This window comes from Culex quinquefasciatus, chromosome 3 (assembly GCF_015732765.1).
Source record: "Culex quinquefasciatus strain JHB chromosome 3, VPISU_Cqui_1.0_pri_paternal, whole genome shotgun sequence".
Taxonomy (NCBI): Eukaryota; Metazoa; Arthropoda; class Insecta; order Diptera; family Culicidae; genus Culex; species Culex quinquefasciatus.
Window position 1 is genome coordinate 131,177,104 of NC_051863.1, and position 20,657 is coordinate 131,197,760.

General features: G+C 35.4%; 1 protein-coding gene across 2 annotated transcripts; it reads right to left on the minus strand.

Annotated features, from left to right (window-relative positions):
* Nucleotides 1–10,752: 10,752 nt before the first annotated feature.
* Nucleotides 10,753–18,644, minus strand: LOC6051409 (general odorant-binding protein 70). 2 transcript variants are annotated; one of them, XM_038263007.1, is made up of 6 exons: nt 18,465–18,644; nt 18,298–18,400; nt 11,530–11,620; nt 11,359–11,471; nt 11,029–11,221; nt 10,753–10,965 (listed from the first exon to the last, which is right to left on the minus strand). In XM_038263007.1, the coding sequence occupies exons 2-6, from the start codon at nt 18,382–18,384 to the stop codon at nt 10,865–10,867; spliced, it is 585 nt and encodes a 194-aa protein (XP_038118935.1). In that variant the 5' UTR covers nt 18,385–18,400; nt 18,465–18,644; the 3' UTR covers nt 10,753–10,864. The 2 variants fall into 2 exon arrangements, with proteins under 2 accessions (XP_038118935.1, XP_038118934.1); XM_038263006.1 differs by having other exon boundaries at nt 18,298–18,644.
* Nucleotides 18,645–20,657: the final 2,013 nt, after the last annotated feature.

The window sequence follows — 20,657 nt, forward strand, 5'->3', positions numbered from 1 at the left end:
TACACACGCGCGTAGAACAATAGGAGGAGGTGAAAAATACCCCCACTTGCGGTGATACCAATCTTTAGGCGGAGGGACCTGCTCCCCCTCCAACCCTTTGAGAAGGTGGTGTGTTTAGAACGATTTGTTGAAATGAGAGCTTGGATGAGGAGGGTTACAAGTTTAAGTACAAAGAGTGATCTCAGAGCTAATTTTCGTCAACAAAGAATATCGTTCAGACGAAAAAATCCTATTTCGTTCCAACTAATTTAACATCTAGTATCGTTGTTGTCAATCTGACAATTAGTTTAATTTTTTAAACACAGGAAAGATTCGCAAATTCAGGTAAAAACACAAGTATATCAAATATATCTACAGGAACGAAAGGTAATAAAAAATATAATTTTAAAAAAAAATGTTGAAAATATTTTTTACATTTGCTAAAGCTATAAGAAGTCCAAATACCTACACAGAAAAAATAATCATGGTAAAAATAATCATAGTAAATCCTAAACCTCGATTATGTGAAGTTGGGACTTCGGATAACATAGACCAACAAAATTTCTGCGCAGGCTCAATTCCCATTCGGCCAGGTCTAAATATTTTTGAAAAATTCAAAATGCACGTGTTTCTGGGGATTCAAAACTTCATGCTTCCCCTCGAATTGAGGCTGTGCAGTCATTTTTGTCAAATTTTTGTAGGAAAATATAAATCGTATTTTCTTATTTTCTTATATTTTCTTACTTTTAACATCAAATTCAAGCCTTGCGATCACATTTTAGTCCAATTTGATTAGTTGGTGCCTATTAAATTACAAAATGCATTTTTTAATAGTTTATCACCGCCCCGCCATTTTGGCCACCATCTTGGATTTAAACATTCTATATCATTTTACCGTAGTTTAGGGGTCATACTTAAGCTCAACATTCAACAAAGATGAAGAGCTTTTAGGCATACCACTTGACATGTAAAAGAAATGTAACCATTATGAGAAAGTTCAATAAAGATATACTGAAATTTTACCAAGGCATTTGGATAATCGAGTCTGGACCAAGTCTGGACTGTAAATTTAAATACAAACTCAAGTCGGAAATGAAACAAAAATGACAAATTAACATGAACATGGTCGAAATGATAAAAAAACTAAATTAGATTTTAATTTTTCTTTAAATATGCACACCAAAACAATGCATTTTAAATTTTAAGCATCCCAACTTTGCCTCTAGTTTAGTTTATCTAAAAGTCACCTGCTGTACTGTTCTGAAAATTGTATTTTTTGACCAAAGAGAAAACTCATACTTAATCATAAATTGCTGGAAGGTTAAAGTTTAAAATTAAATTATAATCACATTTTTAACACTCAAACGCTCGGGTAGCCATTTAACCTCTATTTTTTTTTTCTTAAAAATCATATAACTTTTGATAGAATTGACCAATTTGGATGCTTCCGGTTGCAAAAGATAGATTTGTTTATATTTTTAGCTGTCAGATGGGGGACAAATATGGTCCATTTTTACCGGAGATATTCCGGATTCCGTTGGGGTACCTCGGCCCTCCTATTTGGGTTTTTGGTCAATATAACAAAATTTATTCCACAAAACAGAGCCGTAAATGATGCAAAACTTGAAGGCATCATCCTAATACATCATCCTGCCTTAGATACATTACATGGTCAAGACCTTCGGGCACCGGAAAAGGTTCCAACCGAAAATTGTATACTGAGCTGATGTCGATTGGTGGGTGCCCAACTGGATCCGGCTCCGGTGCCCCGTAGGACTTAACCATGTCATTTATTTTTGCAGGATGATTTATTAGAATGGTGCCTTGAAGTTTTGCATCATTTCCGACATTGTTCTGTGAAAAAGTTTTTGTTATATTGACCAAAAACCCAAATAGGAGGGCCGAGGTATCCCAACAGAATCCGAAATATCTCCAATAGAACTGGACCATATTTGTCCCCCATCTGACAGTTGAAAATATAGACAAATCTGGATCTTTTGCAACCAGAAGCATCCAAATTGGTAAATTCTACCAAAAGTTATGAGATTTTTAAGAAAAAAAATAGGGGTCTAATGACTACCCGAGCGTTTGAGTGTAGGAGCAAAAAATAGTAAAAATGACTGTTGCTAACGTCAAAATATTTTAAAATGAACTGAAATTGTAGCAATTGATACATAAACCAAAATTGTCTAAACAGATTTTGAATTATTTCATTTATTTTGGTTTGGAATTACACTGAGGCAGAAAAAATAACAAAGACATAAGGAATAACCAATAATATTTATTCAGCAATTCCCAACAATATGGAATAAAAACAAAAGTGTCCAGATCTGGCTCTAAATTTTTCTAAAGGTTCCCTGGCCGAAACAATTAGGCCCGAGATTAGGCCTGTTTTTTTTGGTTGGCCATTAGGGTGACCTACGCCGTGTTCGGGTGGTCCAAAAAATGGCAATTTCGTCGATTTTCGCAAAAAATATAAATAAATGAATAAATTAATAAATAAATCATAACTCTGCGTAATTTCAACCGATTTCAACTGTCTTATCATCTTAAGTAAATTTAGATGTACAACGAAAAAAAAACCCCTTCTCCCCCGCTCGTCTAAAGTGGTGCATGTTTCGACTGAGCTTTGTTGCTTTCGACCACTTTAGAACAGTTTCAAACTAGGGTGTGTTTATTGGGTAGTTTGAGGTGTCCACTTTGTTGGAGAGCTTTCAACAAATTGCATGCACGATTGTCTAAAAATCTCTGAAATCCGCAATCCCAGTGAGTGAAAATGCAAGATTAAAAAAATCAAATTGACAATGTTGTCAATGTGCCATTTTAGGTTAGAAAGATGTTTCAACAATAAACTAACAAAAAAAGCAATCAATATCAACTCAATAGCAAACTTTGTTTAGTTAACATACAGTGTTATTGTATTAGTGTGTATTGATCAATAGAGTTATCTATGTGCGCATGTATTGCGTGTTTGTACACGAAGTGTTTTTAGGTTAAAATTTGTACCCGCCAGCAAAAACAAATGGTAAGCTAGTGTGTGTGAGATCGGGCTTAGATAGCTCTATAGGACACGAAAAATATCAAATCGACGTGACTAGAGGGTGACGAGCGGGAATTACAGGGAAAAAATCCCGGGAAATCGACCATTTTTGGACCTCTCGATTCCTGGTTTTGGTCGAGACTCCCGAGAAATTTTAAACTTTAAATATCGAAGCAACATTATATAAACTAATCAGAAAATTATTTGGAAAATTCTAAATTGTTTTGAACATTGGATGTTCAATGCTCGATGTTCAAGTTCGAATAAACCAATTCTTCTCTAACTTCTTATTCAGAAAGTGTAAATTTTAAATTCCAATAATTATAATTGAGAAAAGCCAATAGAATGTAGAACCCAAAATTTTCCTTAAAGTATACTTAGCAGTTACACCCCTTAAATGAAATTTGAGGTTTTTCAAATATGTTTTTTATTTATTTTTTCTAAGCGGGTAAAGCATTTTCAAAATAAATTCAATTTTCATATCCTCTCTCGAGTATAGCAATCCTCATATTTTTTTTTTATTATTCTAAGTCCCTAAGTTAATCCGCTGGTATCAATGTATTTTTTTATGACTTATTGCATTTTGTGTTTCACGTCAACCTCAATATTAAATTATATTTTAAGGATAAAAACTCTGGCAACCTTTGTAAAGTTATTGTCCGCCAATTGTGAACATTCGGGTTATCCTAATAACTGTAGATATTTCTTCAATTAATATTTACAGTTGACCTTAAAAAGGAAAAAAACAAGTTTAAATTGTTGTTTGAGTCGTTATTTATCATATTGGAAAAATTCTGATAATGGGAAATTATATATTATTCGTAAACATTTTAAACTAAAATTCCCAGTCAGTCCCAGAGTCCCAGAAAGCTCAGGAAACAATCTTGTATTTGCAGATTTAAAAAAAAATCATAAGGTAGATATAGTTCCTCCAAATAATGAGGATACTTCAATCAACGTTTCATAGAATAAGTAAGAATCAATTTTAAGTAAATTCATTTAAAAAAAACTTATTTTTTTCTTTTCTTTTAAATTATTGCCACTATTGGCATAGGCAAAAAAATAACTCCCGGGTCCCGGGAATTCCCGGGAAATGGCCAAATTCAACTCTCGATTCCCGGGAAATTGAAAAACTCGAGAATCGTGTGCCCACGTGATTTGAGGATGGTCCCATTTTCAGTTTGCCCAAGATCTCACTTTGAAAAGAAAAGGAAAGAAATAAACTTTGCGATAAATTCCAATTTAGAACAGGCGCAAATCAGATACTAGTTGCTTACACGATCTCCAAAGAATTTCCGTCTCTAGGAAAATCTACCCCATGAACTTAGCAAAAAGATTGAAGAGCAAGATTTGACTCCAAAGTCAAATCCAAAATGTGGTCTCGTACCAGTAACTCGTAACTTCAATGGCCGTTCTCGGTTTGAAAGACAGCAAAGATCGATGCGGGAGATTTTGGTAGATTTTTGGACAGCCAGCGGATCGATCGACTGTGAAGCCCCGGGCTGGAAACGGAAATCAGCTGTTTGTCGTTGTGGAGACAGGCCCACACAGTTTGAAAAGGAAGTAGAGAGCTTACTTTGTATGGTCTGTGGGGTTTGTGTTGCGCATGGCGATGATCTCTCGGGGGTCGACTTGGTACAATTATCACGTTTAGTTAATAGAAGGAGGAGCTATGATTAATGGGTGTGCTCTCGGAAGGGAAATCCGCATCTTGTGGAGCGACATGTGACGTTTCGATGAAGCCACGTGGAGGTGTAATCGAGTTAACGATCACCGCCCCGGAGGGAAGTAATAATTCTTGATAGATTTGCTATGATCGGAGTATTAATTTTCCTATTAGGTGAGTCTTGTTGAGAGATGTTTACAAGGTTGTTTACCATTGAGCTACTTATCGGAGGCGAACGTGAACCTAATGTTGAGATCACGTTTTTATTATTGCTCAGTAGCAATAAATAATTTAATTTTATAATCAATGTTAATCAATCCATTTGCTCAATCCTTTGAATTATGACTAGTTCTAAACTCTAAAGGAAACTGCAATCAAGAGTTTCAAATTAGATCAAACCGGAAATGAGAAGATGCGTAGCAGAAAAAAAACTATCGTGAGAATTTAGCATGCTTTATTCACGTGGTGATAAAATGCAATAAATTCAGAAACACGTGTCTGGTTGAAGATGTTTTCAGTTGATCCATGACAAAACGAGTTTGACATGAAAATTTTAAAATTTTAGAGTTGTTAAAGAATCCATTTTTAAGGTATATCTCATAACGACAATCTGTGGCAATATCCCATCGTAACGATCGAGTAAAACAATCTCGACAAGTAGGAATGTCCAGTGGCACGCAGTGTCATGCGAAAAAAAAAACCGACAGCAATTAATTCCATTGTTTTACATCATTTCGCGCCTTGAACCTGGTCCACCATCTTCGGCGCCTTTCAAATTCTTAATTAAACGACGTAATTTTCGGTTCCAGTAATTGACCATTATTACAGCACCTAGCAAGCTCGTTTCTCCCACGCAGCACAGCTTCCTCTGTCATTCTGGGATACGGAACAAGATCATAGCCTGTGATTTATGACTAAGAACTGCCTTCCGGTGTCAGGTAACTCTTCAACGCAGTGCGACACAGGCTTGGTTGATGGATGATGTAAATGAGCTTAAGACTTTAGCATACTTTTAGTAGAGCATACTTACTTTGAATGTGCCATTGTTGGGACGAGCGATGGCAATCTGTGGGATCATTTAAATAAGGTGTTCCTAAATTAACCAATTTAAAGAAACGATTGAGTGCTGTTTGTTTAACACGAATAGTTGTACAATAATTATCCAATTTACTCGTAAAATTTGTCAGCTTAAAACTGCAACGGCTTTTTGTCAATACTTACTTATTACCGTTATCTGGGGTGAATCGGGACACGCCTTTTAAACCATGTTTTTTGTACAATACTTTGAGATTTTTGAGTAGTTTCGGCAAGAAGATATACAAAACAACAAATACAACAATACTGCTTCGATTTCTAAATTTAAAGCATTTTTTTTTTTTACTAAAAACGGCTGACCCTATTCAGACTGTAGTTTCGATTCGTCCCAGTTGATGGTAACTATTTGAGAAATTGTAAATGATATTACGGTATTTGAGCAATTCTCTACGAAATCGGTCTATTAAAATATTCAATATTACGTCCTTTTAAAATGTTAGTCTTGATTTAAAAATTTGAAAATTATTTTTTTCGAAAAGATCGGAAAATTTCACGAATGTTTCATATTTTAACATTGTAAATCGGACCATTAGTTGCTGAGATATCGACATTAGAAAACGGTGGGTTGTTTGAGTGAGACTTAGAAAACATCAATTTTCCTGTTTTTAAACACTTGCATGGCAATATCTCAGCAACTAAGGATCGTATTAACAAAGTTCAAAATCACAAAATATAGAGAATTTTCAAAGCTTTTCAAAAATATTTTTTTCTAATGTGGGCAAACATGTGCACTAATTTAAAAAAATGAAAAACTGCGACTATTTTTAAAAAAGTTACTTAAAAATGGCTTTAACATGAAAACGGTGCACTTTATCAAAATTTCACTAAAGTACTTTTTGATTGCAAATTTGATTTTACACCGAAAAATGAAGTTGAAAAATTTTTGCGACAAATATTTCGATTTTTTGAATAAATCAGTATTGATTAAAAAATTCATAATTCGGTCAAAGATTTTTTGCACAACCTGAAAATTTTTGAAAAGTTGGCATTTTATGTCCTCTAAAACATATAAAAAAAATAAAAATAAAAAAAGTGTTTTTTGCAAATCAAGTTTTAATGACGAAAAGTTAAATAAAAAATCAGCAATTTTTTTTAACGTGTACCATTTTTTTTCAGTGTAGTCCATATCCATACCTACAACTTTGCCGAAAACACCAAATCGATCAAAAAATTCCTTCAAAAGATACAGATTTTTGAATTTTCATACACCGTTTTTGTATGGACAGCTGCCAAATTTGTATAGAAATTATATGGACAAACTAATGATGCAGTTTCAGTTGGATTAAAAAATACAAAAAAAATCGAATGACCGAAATCTGAGAGAACTGCTCATTTGTATATCTGAGGATTATTTGTTTTAAATCTTGCCAGAAGGGTAATTTTTTCATTTAGAACAACATTTTTCATTTTATTTTTTTGTTTATAAGCAAACCCCTTATGTTTATACATCAAAATTTTTGTATTTGTCTGCTCTACAACTTTGTAGAACATTGTTACATTCTAAAAAATAACCCTGCAAAGTTAGAAAAATTTTGTTCTAAATGAAAAATGAACCTTCTGGGTCAATGTAAATTCGAAAATGTTCCACATGTTCCAAATTTTTTTTACAGTCGAGTAACGGAAAATGGCAGAGTTTTTAAAACTTTTTTAGTGTTTTTTCCGATGAAAAATACGTTTTTTCGGAATTCTAAGTACGCCATCAAATCGGGCGTCTAATTTTACATAAAAGTCCCTTTGACACCAAGTTTCTATCTCATCATCGTTACAGGCTGCACATTATTGAAAAACACCTCTTTTTCGCATGTTCAAAAATTGAAGGGGTCGTACCGCCCATCCGTCACGAGGTGTCAAAAACGGACCTCGAATTCGTAATCAGGGACAAAAGTTACCCCTTAGGACAAAGGTTCACGCAAATCGAAGAGGGGTCGGGGCAACTTTTCCCGATTTCGTGTGAGTTGGCGGAGAATTACCCAAAAAGATTTCACCGTTTTTCAGGAAAAATTAGAAAAAAAGTTTGGAAGATTGAAATTGATTGAAACTTCGCTTTTTAACTTAAAAAAATACTTCTGAAAAACGTATATAAATCAATTAACAATTTTAAACACATCGTCACGGTTGACATTGGCCACCATCAACCACAATACAAAATCCGCGCAGCTTCACACTTCCAAAGATGACCGAAGGGCCCGACAAAACAATTGAAAGTTATGATGAATGTACCCTTGACTTGTTTTCCGAAATGAAAAAAGCACATAAAAAACGTCGGTCTATAGCGTACGGAAAATGATCATCTGCCGTGTCATGACGACTGAGAACTGAGAAGCTGCAGCGCGAAAATTCATTCACTAAATCGTAGACTTTCAGATGAACCCATAGATTCTGGCCACGATATGTGGTCGTTACGGAGCAGCACTTGGGCAGGTGCGAACGCTAGCCGCACTTGGCGATCAACTCAACCGTGAAACTGTGTTTGTTTTTATGCCAGAGAGCACCGGGGGAAAAGCTCACATCCGTCCGCGGCGGCTGTAGAAGAGATGCTTGGAAATGATGGTTATCGATCGGCGGCGAGCATCTTTTAATGGTTCGCATCATCTTCGCTCATAAATTCAATGGTGAAAAATCGCGCACATTATGGTGATTAGTGAATGGGGGGAGAACTTGACACGCTCAAGCTGATTTGTAGAACCGCATTTGGAGCGTAGATCCATGCAACGGAAGATGCTATTGTTTTGTTATCAAAACCTGCCCCGGCTTCAAGTGTGATAGATTAGAATTTAAGAAAAAAAAGTACATTAATTCATTTCCAAGTTCAAGTTTTAATCGAGCAAAGCAATCTGATTGTAGGCAATTAATGTTACACTCTGTTCTACACGTTGAAGGTACAAAAGACTTTGTTTGTGCAAGCGACGAACCTATGTTTTTGTGTGTAAACTGGAAATCACGGAAATCTGTACCTGAGTCTTTTTCATAAGTTTTAAATATACCTATTTTTACAGTCCAGACCTGATTATCCAAAGTTTGATTATCCGAAGGTTTGTAATCATAAACAAAAAAAAAGTTTTATTTTCCTACTGTAAACATCAAAGTTGAGTTCTGTGGCTTCATTTTAGATAAATTTGATAAGTTGATTGTATATTAAAGCCCTTGCAAATATTTTTTGAGGATGCTGACCAGTTGTTTTGCAATCATTAATTTTCAAAATATCTAATTATTGAAGAGATTTTTTTTTTCGTCGAAAAAAAAACTTTTTGTGCTGCTCTACATTGGAACTCCACATAAATTGAAAATATTTTTGATCGATCCCAGATATGCTAAATATGATTTTAAACGCAGGAAAATGCATTTCTAATTGTTTTAAGTTAGTTAGACTTCTATTTACTTTATAATTTTGAAGTTTTTTTTTTGCCCCCGTGATTTTTTGAACCGATTTTGACAGTTTCCCGGGATTTCCCAAAAAAAATATATATCGTTTCCCGGGAAATTTCTAAATTTTCCGGAAATTCCCGAAATTCAAGCGGAAGTATACATTTTCTTAACTTTTTGGTACATTTTTTAAACTAAAGAAAAAATAATGAAAGCACTAAATTTTATTCAAATATTAAATTCAATTTACTGTTCTTATTGAACTTATCAGTTCGTCTAAAAATTTCATGTCAAGATTTATTTCAGATGATATTAATTTCTGAAGCATTCACAACTAGGAATAGATCTTTTTTATTTGTTGAGCAACAATAATTTCGATATTATAAAATGAAAATAAACAATAAAAATGTGTTATATCATTTGAAAATAAGGTAATTCTTCCCCCCAAGATCATTTTTTCACGCTTTGTTTACCATGACCAAATTGGAAGATAATTGAATTGGTATTATTGAATGTCTCTAAGAGGAGTTTTACAGGAAAAATTAGTTTAATTTGTTTAAAAGTGTTCGAGAAATTACAGTTAAAAGTTGAAAATTTATAGAGCAAACATATTTCACATACTCGCTCCAAACATTTTGAAACTTTGAGTTGTGATTGAATAAAAATGGTATTCCGAGTGAATAGCAGATTTTTAAAGTAAATTCAATGCTTATCGATTTATTTATGAGATTAAACCTGTTAGATTTGTTCTGGATAAATTACTTGCCATGAAAATCACATTTGCTGCATGATTTTTTTTTTCATTTAATCTATATTATCAATTTTATTCTTTATCATATTCTCTCAAACTGCTCACAAAGACGTATTCAAAAGCTATTTTATCTTTTTGGAGAATGGATTCATTTTACTCACTTTCCAAAAACTTTGATTTAAAAAAATATACCTAGCTACTTCTTACAATTTATGTTCACGCAAAGCCGAGATATTTGCATTGTATATTGAACAAAAAGTGACGATTTTTTGAAATTCTTAGTATATTAGTGTTTTGAACATAAAACATTTTCTACTAGGTTAACAAACGGGAAGATATATATATTTTGGATATTTTTATTTTGCTTGCTCAAAAACGATGAAGTTGTTCAAAATTTAATGAAAGTCCTACATCTGAGAATTGATAAAGATGGGACGACTATTGCGCCCTTCACAGGTAAAAACAACTGAAACAGCTGCTTTTGCATACTTTTTGGCAATTTTTTCCTTACAAACTTCAACGACATAGAGGGAGGGGCTCCCGTGGTAAGAATGAGCTCAAATTTGGAATTTTGACTAGTGATGAATCAATCATTGATTTCAGGGGGGCAGCGCCGAGAAAGCCAGAGTTTGGACCACCCTAACGTATATGGACAAACAAACGCTGAAATTTTCATACAGTTCGTTTCAATCCAAAAGATATAAATAACAAAATGCCAGATTGTTGCTCAAGAAACAACCTAAAAAAATAAATTTATGCTTTTTAATAATATTGGCAAAAAAGGTATAAAATTTAAAAAAATACAAATAATGTCTAATAAAGGGGCATTCAAAGCTCATGAAAATAAAACTCAACTCCAAACATTGCTTATCGATTTTACTAAGATCACTTTGCCACCTTAAACTAATCGTAACTTTAAATTTTCTCTAATTAGGTACTTATAATTTAACTAACGCTGCACCGCTGACCTTCAGTTGAACTCGTGATGCGGCTGGTCACTGCAGTAATTCGTAATCATGTCCGAAATGCAGTCGAAAACGTCGAACGCAACTCCGCACTGCTCGAATTGTTCTAAAATGGAGTGATTTTCGTAAAAACATAATCTGAGCAAATTTGAAAATAATCCCCACTTACCCGCCACATCGTTCCTTCGCACTTTGAACTTCATCGAGGTTCCCTTTAAGCAACGATCAACGCCCCTCAGGGTGGCCATAAAGTAACCCTGCTCGTTCACTCCGTCCGTGTACAGGTTCACCAGCCCGTCCAGCGTGGGCCAGCCGTTCTTGTCGATGGCGTTGTTCTTCCGGTATACGCACTGCATTAGGCACTAAAATTGAATTAGATTATCAATAGGTCGCCCGAGTTTTTCGGGTTGGGCTGTTCTGGGAAACGGGGATTTTGTAAATAGTTAGCCGAGATAACATATGAAAATTCCCGTAAAATGGTATTATTTCCAAAAATTACCCCAGCGATCCACTTATCCTCGTGCGACACAATTGTTGGATGTTGGAAGTCGTCCTCGTGTGATTCCCGCTTCTTACGGTCATGCCAGTCTTCCTTGTAAGCTCGAATCACATCTAAAATAGGAGAAATGAGTAATTTATTCATCAGCATTTTAAAAATAATATGTTTTACCTTCAATAAGATCCATTTTGATCTCCTCCTGGCACTCGTGTATGACTTTGTCCACCTTTTTGGAGACATTCGGTTGGCTCATGCAGCGCTTCTGGAGTTCGAGAAAGACGTTACGTTACGCACCCCCCGGGTACCGGAAAAGAAAAGAAGAAACAAGTTAAACAGATGCGAAAAGCGACAAACATTAGAGCGTAATTTTTGAATAGTTGGTCAAATTATGCAACCCAACGCAGGCAGCGAGGTGAGCCACCTTGTGCAACTCACTGCACCCGGATGATGGTGCAGTTTTCAAACAATTTCACTTTACCGCCAAATAATCCAACGCTTTTGCAGCGGCGTGTAACATGCAACTTGTCACTTGGAGCGAAACCATAACCGGGAAGCCCCCCCGTCTGAAAGTGGTTTTAACCTTTGAGCCAAACGAGTTGTAAAAAAAAGACTGCTGCAGTGCATTTCACTGCCATGCAACTCAAGTATAGGTGATAAGCCCACTCTATTTGGGTAAGGCTTGGTAAGCCGGAAAGAAATACCAGTTTGGACGTACTTGGGACTTGTTTCGTTTCCTAATTGATCATTATATGATGATCACGAAGCAGTTACATTGCAAGGTGCGCTAATCAATGAGTGAGAAATAATGCAATAAATGAGATAAGCTACTTTCCCATAATTTCTCAGCCGGCCACACACAAACACAAACACGGAGTAAGGAAGGCACCAACAATCCACCATTATTTTTAATTTTTTTGCTTGGTTTTGGCTCGCTGGACTGTAGTACAATAAAAGTTGCTCAAAAAATCACTGAACACAAAACCCTTGGTAAGGGTTAACCTACTGCAACGAATCTACGCATTAAAAATGCCGACCACACGTTACAGTTTTAGGCCTTCAATCGTCACGTGTTTCTTTTCGACAACATTCAATTAATTTCGCTATCCATTCACTCAAAAAAAAACAAGGCCCTCAGTCTTTCGGAAGACCCCTTTCGTTATGCTCGTTACACCCCGTTTGCATCTGCTGCCAAAAGTTAATCAATATCCAAATGCCGTGACTAACGATTTTCTTGGATGATCCAAATTCGCGGATCAAACAGCGGAACCAAAGGCTCATCCTTTGAATAACTGTTTAGTAACGGCAAAGGCCACAACACATCACAGATGGAAATGCACACCGGACGCCCGGCTTAAGTCCGCAGCTCAAGTTAAGCTACTACTACTTTCGGTTTCGACTAGCCCGTCAAGGTGAGACAAGCCGACCGGGCGCCGATCGATTGACTTGCAAACCTGTGCTGCATGGAGAATTGGGATGGTTTATGTTTTGGGTGAGGGTTTTTTGCCATTGAACGAAAAGAAAATATCAGACTTGTTGGTTGTTTTACTCATCAGGGGCGTGTGTTTAATTGAATTATTACATATTTAACTAACCTCGTCAGGTCGTAGCTTTCCTGAGGCATGAACAAAAACATATTCTTTCACGCGTATATAACCATTAGAGCAATCAAGTTCCATGCCATAAATATAAATTCTCTCCTATAGGGGAGAGTGGGGAGACTTGATCCCCGGGGACACTTGATCCCAAGCCTGTATCTCGTCAGCATGTGGGTAAAACACTTAGCTTTGTTCTAGAAAGTTGTGCGAAATTGACTAAAACTCATTGTAGAAAACAAAGCAAAAAATTAAAAAATGTTTAGATTGAGTTACACACATTTTTTTTAAACGAGCTGCAAAAAACTTCCAAGAGATCTTTTTTTCTTTGTTTTGTTATGTATAGAAAACACTCAAAAATTATTCAAAAAAATATTTTTTATACATGAATTGTTTGATAAACTTATCAACTCCAAAACCCTTACGCATTTGATGTTGAATTTATCGTCATACTATTTTTACAATCAATTATTTAAAAAAGTGCGTTTAGGGAGACTTGATCCCTGCATTTTTACTGTCACTGGAATCAGCCTCAAGATTAATTAATTGGGCTGGGTTTTCATACATAGTTTCCTTTAGTATAGTTGTAGTTAACTTACTGCAGTTTGAACTTTTTTTCAAAAGTTTTGTAAACAAAAAATTTCCAGTTTTTGTAAACATGCTTAATTTTGGTCAAAAAAAATAATATTTTAAGTTATTAAAAATTTTACATACTAAACATGTTATATTTTGAACACAAACGTACAGATTTTATGTGAAATTGCTGTAACTTATAGAAAATTAAAAGTTTGGATGAATAAGAAACATTTGGCTTAAGATTTCTTCAAAATGTTGAAAGGGGGATCAAGTTACCCCTAACATTTTTAAAATGCCGGTTTAATTTTTTTTTTTAAACGCTTGGCATGATTCGAAGAATTCATCTGATCAAATACCCTTATTAGCCAAACATAGATGGATGTTTAAGCCTTCAATTCATGCAAAAAGTTTATAGTTTTGTGAGAAATTTACAGAGTTATGTGCGATACAAAAAAAGGGGATCAAGTCTCCCCACTCTCCCCTATAAATTAAGAAAGCTTCAAATAGAACAATAAAAATGAATAAAATCAACGAGAAAATGTAATTGGAACAAGAACAAGAAGTATGTATACATATTACAACCCATTGCGGTAGAGTAACAATGATTTCCTAGTTAAAAACCATTGACAAAAATAAGACCCCACATCGTCATAAAATTAAAATTAGACACCACAAAGAAAAAGAATACCAAAACGCAGCTGTGCTTGAGGAGACTTCCCGCGTTGATTTCCAATTTGATATTTGATTCATGCTAAAAATTAAACAACGGAAACGATTAGATTAAGCCGAGTTTCCATTTTCAATGTTCCCAATTTGGCCTAATGGTCTCATCAAGCGTGCAACTTTTTTGTTTTGATAACCGGTGGAAGTAAAATTTGGAGTTGTTGAATTTAGTCAATGCTATTTTGGTTTATATTAATATTTTTTTCTTTTTTTTTTCTCTTATGTCTAATTTGAAATAAATCATTCAATTTTGATTTTTTTTCATAGAATGAAATCCAGTATCAACTAAGAGTAACATTTTTTAAATCATTAATACCGTCATCAGGGGTGACATTGGGTCACCCCTGAGAGGAAATGTGTAGAAAAGTCGTGTTGCCAAAAAACCGGATGACAATGTATTATTTATATTTTAGAATCAAAATCGAGCTCAGCGATCTCAAATTAATCAAATTGCATTTCAGTTTACCAAACTTATACAGTCAAGACTTGATTATCCGAACACCTTGGAAAAAAAATCACTGCGGATAATTTTCGTTGTCTTATTTTTAATTGTTTAGGTAAATTTGGCACTATGAAAGAAGGGCTCTTTCCCGACAATTTGCGGGGTATAGCGAAATATTTTGTCGGGGTAACTTTTTTTTGAAGAAAAAAATCTTCGATTTTATAGGATATTTCTTCAGAAAAGTCGCTGAAAATCGATGCATTCATGTTGATATCCATCAAATTTCTTATTGATATGCCTAAGGAGACTCTGACTTACGTATTTGACAAATTTTTGACCTCCAATAAAAAGTTTCCGATCCAAATTTACCAGCTTTCTTTGAAATAACTCCAAAATCAAAGCTTGAAGAACCAAGAAACCGAATTAAAATCTTTTCTTTGCTAAATTTGTAATGAAAATACAGCAACATATTGCCTGGATACAAATTTGAGCATTAAACAATGCAAAACATAGAATATTTCCAAGGTTGTTATTCGATAGAATTATCGGTATAACGATAACGATAATGGTTAGCGTTATCGTCGGGACGGTAACGACAATCTATCGTTATCGTTATTCCGATAATTCTAACGGCGATAATTTTATGGACGATAACGGACGATAACTCTTTTTACGATTGACTAAAACCAACCAAATTATGTTGAATTTTCAAGCTTCCTCTTAGTTTTTTTTAATAATATGGTAAGTTTCAAAGTATGAATACTCGGATTAGTTCCCAAAAAGCCGTAAGAGCCATTGGTAAACAAAGTCCTTTTCGCATCAGTATTCGACCTACTTACGAAAAACCAATATCAAAAATGCTCGAGATTGTTCATCTACACGTCCTTCAAGTGCCCCATACTTAAAATAAATGAAATTTTGTTTCATTTTCGAGAAAAACGAAAATTAGTGTCAGAGGTCACGGTGGCTCTAACGGCTTTTTGAAAACTCACCCGAGAATACTACAAAAAAAAATCACAAAATACAGTATTTTTTGAGTGTACTCAAATTTTAAGAATCCGCATTATGGGTATCAAACGATTCGAAATTTTGCATGTATTTTAACTGTTTTAGAGTTTTTTGAAAAAAAAATTCAAATTTTCACAAAATACCATATTTTCTCGAAAATATTAATTTTTTTATAATTCGCAACATGGGTATCAAACGAAGCGAAATTTTACTTTTTCATTCAAAAAACTCAAAAAAATTTAAAGTTATCGCAGTTTTAGTGGAAAAAGTTGATTTTTTGCTGATTGATATTTTGCGCGTGACGCATCTAAAAACCCAGATTTTATTTTCAAAAAATCATAGGTTTCTCGGAATCCTGTTGATGAACCTCGCCCATTATTTGAATAAGAGAAATCTTATTAAAATATTTTCAGACATAGGCTCTTTGGTCCAGACACCGTCAAAACGGCATATTATTTTTCCTTGAAAGCCAAACTCATAACCTTTCATTTGCGTCCAGACAGCTAAAATCGGTTAAAATGGAGCGAAGTTATGATTTTTTGAAAAAAAAGGTTTTTTGTGAAAATTGACGAAAATTCTTTGGACCACCCTTGTGGGATCCCACTATCCTAACACGGAGTAGGTCACTCTAATGGCCAAACAAAAAAATACGGGTATAATTATTTTGGCCAAATAACCCCCTCCCCTCAAATTTTGAGCCAACACTTTCATTTTTTTTCTTTAACTTTCAAATGGAACTGCTGTATAATGTAATTGATTCGAAAATGTTTCAAAATGTTGTGGTGTAATATGGCAGAGGATTAAAAAAATAATTTTAAGGAACTATTGAGTAGGAAACTTTTTATTACAGGTCAAATATATAAGTTAGAGTCTCCTTAGGCATATTCATAAGAAATTTGATGGATACCAACATGAATGCACCGATTTTCAGCGATTTTGCTGGATAAATATCCTATAGAATCGAAAAAAAAATCTTCAAAAAAAAGTTGCATAAAATATTTCGCTATACTTTGCAAAATGTCGGGAAAGAGCCCTTCTTTCATGGTGCCAAATATCAGATGTGTCGAATTCGTTGTCTTAAGTTTGTTCTACGAAACACACCGTGTAAAGTATTCTTATTTTAAACATTGACGAAAACGAAGTTGACTTTATAGCTGTCGGCCACCATTGCTAGTACCAACCACTAGTGTCTTCCTTTTTATCTACAAGGACTTCGCCGCCCTGGGCTCCTAAGGGTATGAAAGTATGGCACTGAGCGACGGCGCCGAATACCCATATTTACACAAAGAATTTTAGAGCGCCCGCCGCAGGATTCGAACCGTCGACCTCTGGATTGTGAGTCCAGTGCGCGGTCCGATTGATCCACACGGGCGGGACATTTTAAACATTGATTAATCGTTAATTTGTTGCTTAAATATATTTTTTTCAAAACATAATTAATGGAGCATGATTTTTTCTAAGTGCTATTCAATTTCAATTTAATTCAATTCGGTTTTATTTGTGAATAATCAAGTTACAATGAGTTCATTTAGGTACACAACAGAGTTTTGGTGTTCCTTTCAGCTGTGTTATACATCGTAATTCAATCGAAAAATTATTACTTATAACTATGGAATAGACAAGAGTAAGGAAAAGTTTTCAAAAAACTTACAGAAAGTTATGTTATTCAATTTAATTTTAAAATTTTCTCATATTATTGCACAACATATTTTCAAAAATTTTAAATCAAAACTTTTAATTAAAAAAATATATTAGCACTGGAAAAGTATTAGTTTCCATTTGAATGCATCTTTAAAATTTGACAGAATATGTTCCAGTGAATCATAAAATAGAAGATGGCTTTGAACAATAGATGATCTCAAATCTGTTGCGATTTTGTGGGATTACTTTATTTTGTTTGCAAATCTGCCGTTCTACGCATAATTGTCCCATGTCAGTTTTGGACGATTTTGACTTTATGACGTTTTCAAGTTTAGTTTGATGTGTACTTTAAGAAAAACACATAAAATCTGGTACATTGTTCGCAAATTCATTAAAAACAACACCAAGTCTGTTTGTCCCATCGTTGAACTTCTACGCATAATTGTCCCACCAAGTATTTTCTTACACGGAATCATTAGTTTTACTGAGCATTATTTCTTGTTTACCTGTTGTATAGCAAGAGAATCACAAATTAGGGTGATAAACTGCTAACTGGGGCGATTAGGGACACATAGGGCGAATAAGAACCCACGGGACAATTATGCGTAGAAACACAGAAATCGGTCGAAAAATTTCAATCGCGTTTTCCTCAGTTGCACTTTTTTGAACATGGGACAATTATGCGTAGAACGGCAGAAGTGCACTACATAACAGATAAAACTTCGCAAAAAAAAATCTCCTACTAACACCAATTTTGCACACTTTTCCGACCACATCCCATCGCGCTGCTATCTCGTACACTCAACCAATTTTTTGGCAAAGCTCAGTTAAGTCACCCAAAAAAAGATATACAACGACCGTTTGAAACAACTCTGCTCTTCACGCACCACATGCGCCTTATGCAACCGCACCACCACCAGGCATTTGTACTATATTTGTTCGAATTTGGTCACTCACTTTGGTCATCTGCGCTTGCACCACGAACGACGACGATAGGACCACAACCGAAACGGTCATCAGCAGGTGCGCTTTGCTCGTCAGCATTGTTGTCGGTGGTCCACTTTGGTAAAACACGATCACACAATTAGCACTATAGCTGTCAACGTTGACAGATTTATGCGCACCTTCACCGTGATCTCCAACCGAATAAACTTCCAGCAGTCTTCGAAGAGATCTTCACGCGCCCGCGCGTTGAACTTGAACTTGTACCACCCTTTAAAACCACCACCAAATCTGACTTTAACGACTTAAGCTTGGGGCTGAGCTATGGAGCACAACACACCCGTAGCACTGCGCGATCGACTCTGAACTGCTCGAACTGCGATGCGACGGACGAACTCCGGCCAGTTTGCCGCACAACTCGGAGTATTTTTTTGGAGTGGTGGTGGTCGACCATACCTCGTATCATAAAGTTAAGCTAAAGAGGCTCGACCTGCTCGGGTGTTGAGGATGGTGAGACAGTGATGACGGTGGTGAATTTGACTTGCACTTGCGGTGGACCAATTTTGGACTTGGGTTGACTTGAACTAACTTGGTCTGAACTTGGATATACCGGAAGCATTTTGCTATATGCAATATAAGCATGTTACCTTGTTAGGGCTGGTGCATAAACCACGTGGCCTCCAAATTGTAAATTTGAGCTATTTTAACAACAACTTTAATAATTTAAAACATTCTTATAAAATGTTTTTTTATCTGGATCTGTTCCAATGTCCAAAAATAATTCATTGCTGAAATTTTCAAATTTTGTTTCAATCAAAATATTTTAAAATCGTGCATTACTTTTGAAAAATCATCTTTATTAAACCTAAACCTGGAAATATTGATTGTATTTCGTTTCAAAAAAAAGTCCAACTTGGCAGTAAATACCTTTAAAACCACAAAGCCACAGAGTTGCATTAGTTCCATAATATGTCGCAGGTCATCCATTGTAGCTTTTGTTGAACCACCACATCAGAGGTCGAATGCCAACTTGAACAACGCCATTTTTCATGACAGTGTTTAATTTGGCGAAATTTCGAGAATAAAATTTGGTAAGTCATTGTGCTACATGGTAGTTTAAAAAAAGATTACAGACTCATCAAACACAACTTAAGCACCATGCCACAAAACCTTAAAAGTTTGGTGCGTTTTGGTGTAACTCGCGAGGAAACAGCTCTTCAACAACGTTGCTGTCGCGCGTCACGTGACAAGACGCCATAAAATACAACACCCAACGATGCGTTCGCAGAAGATTCGCGAATAAAACGTACCACCTGCGCGCACCCTTACCTGAATGAAATACGTAATGACCATCAGGAGAAAAAGTGCAATACTCACCGGTTTGTTTCTCTATTTGCCTTGTTGTTGGAAAGATGTTTTTTTTTCTTGTCAAAATGGTTAGAAATAGAAACAAGCCAAGCTACGCATGGTTATGCATTCATTCAAGTCAGCATGCATCTCGCGAGTTGTGTGCTTTGGCGATTATGCAGAAAGCAGATCATTCGCCGCTTAATTTAACGACCACGAGGTCAATAGAATGCACGTCTGCCAATTACTGATTGTGTTCAATAAAATTCGCTACTGATTAGCAGCCAGATGTGCGTCAGTGTGCTCGTAATCACTCATCACTCATCAAGGAACGTGGGGCAATAAGGACGTTTTGAATGTTACGTTATTTATAGACACCCCCTGAAAAAATTTAGAACAAATTTCTGTAGATGGTGGGGCAATAACCCCACCCTGGGCACGCTAGTGCTCGCAGTTGCATTTAAGAAAATTATCCGCTGCAATTGTTTAACTCAATAAAATTTCAATAAATTTGTTTTACATTCTGCGTACGTCATCTGGGGTGAATTGGGACAGCTGTTTTAGCCAGGTTCTTGCACCATATTTTGATATTTTTGCCTTCCTCACCTTACTAGAGGAAAGGCTATAAAATCACTCAAAAAATGAACTTATTAATTTGACTTCGTAGACCCACATTCACGTATACATATCGACTCAGAATCATGTTCTGAGCAAATGTCTGTGTGGATGTGTGTAGGTGGGTGGACAAAAAATGTCACTTGATTATCTCCGGACCGGATGAACGGATTTTTGCCGTATTAGTCTCATTCGATCCGTCTTGGTGTCCCATAGGTCTCTATTTAAAATCAGCAAGTTTAGTTAAGTACTTCAAAAGTTATGCTAAAAAAACGATTTTGGCGTATGTCCGGAAGATTGTAAAAAGGGTGGTTTTTGCAAGAAAACCTAACATGTTATACATTTTCAGTAAGGTATTCAAAAAACCATTCCAATGAGCCCAAAACATTGAAGATCTGACAACCCTATCAAAT

Excerpts from the sequence above, each read along its gene's own strand:
- LOC6051409 (XM_038263007.1), bottom strand. The coding sequence starts at position 18,384 with ATGCTGACGAGCAAAGCGCACCTGCTGATGACCGTTTCGGTTGTGGTC. Across the intron at positions 11,472-11,529 it reads CAAAATGGATCTTATTGAAG|ATGTGATTCGAGCTTACAAG; the intron begins GTAAAACATATT and ends CTCCTATTTTAG. Across the intron at positions 11,222-11,358 it reads AGGATAAGTGGATCGCTGGG|TGCCTAATGCAGTGCGTATA; the intron begins GTAATTTTTGGA and ends ATTCAATTTTAG.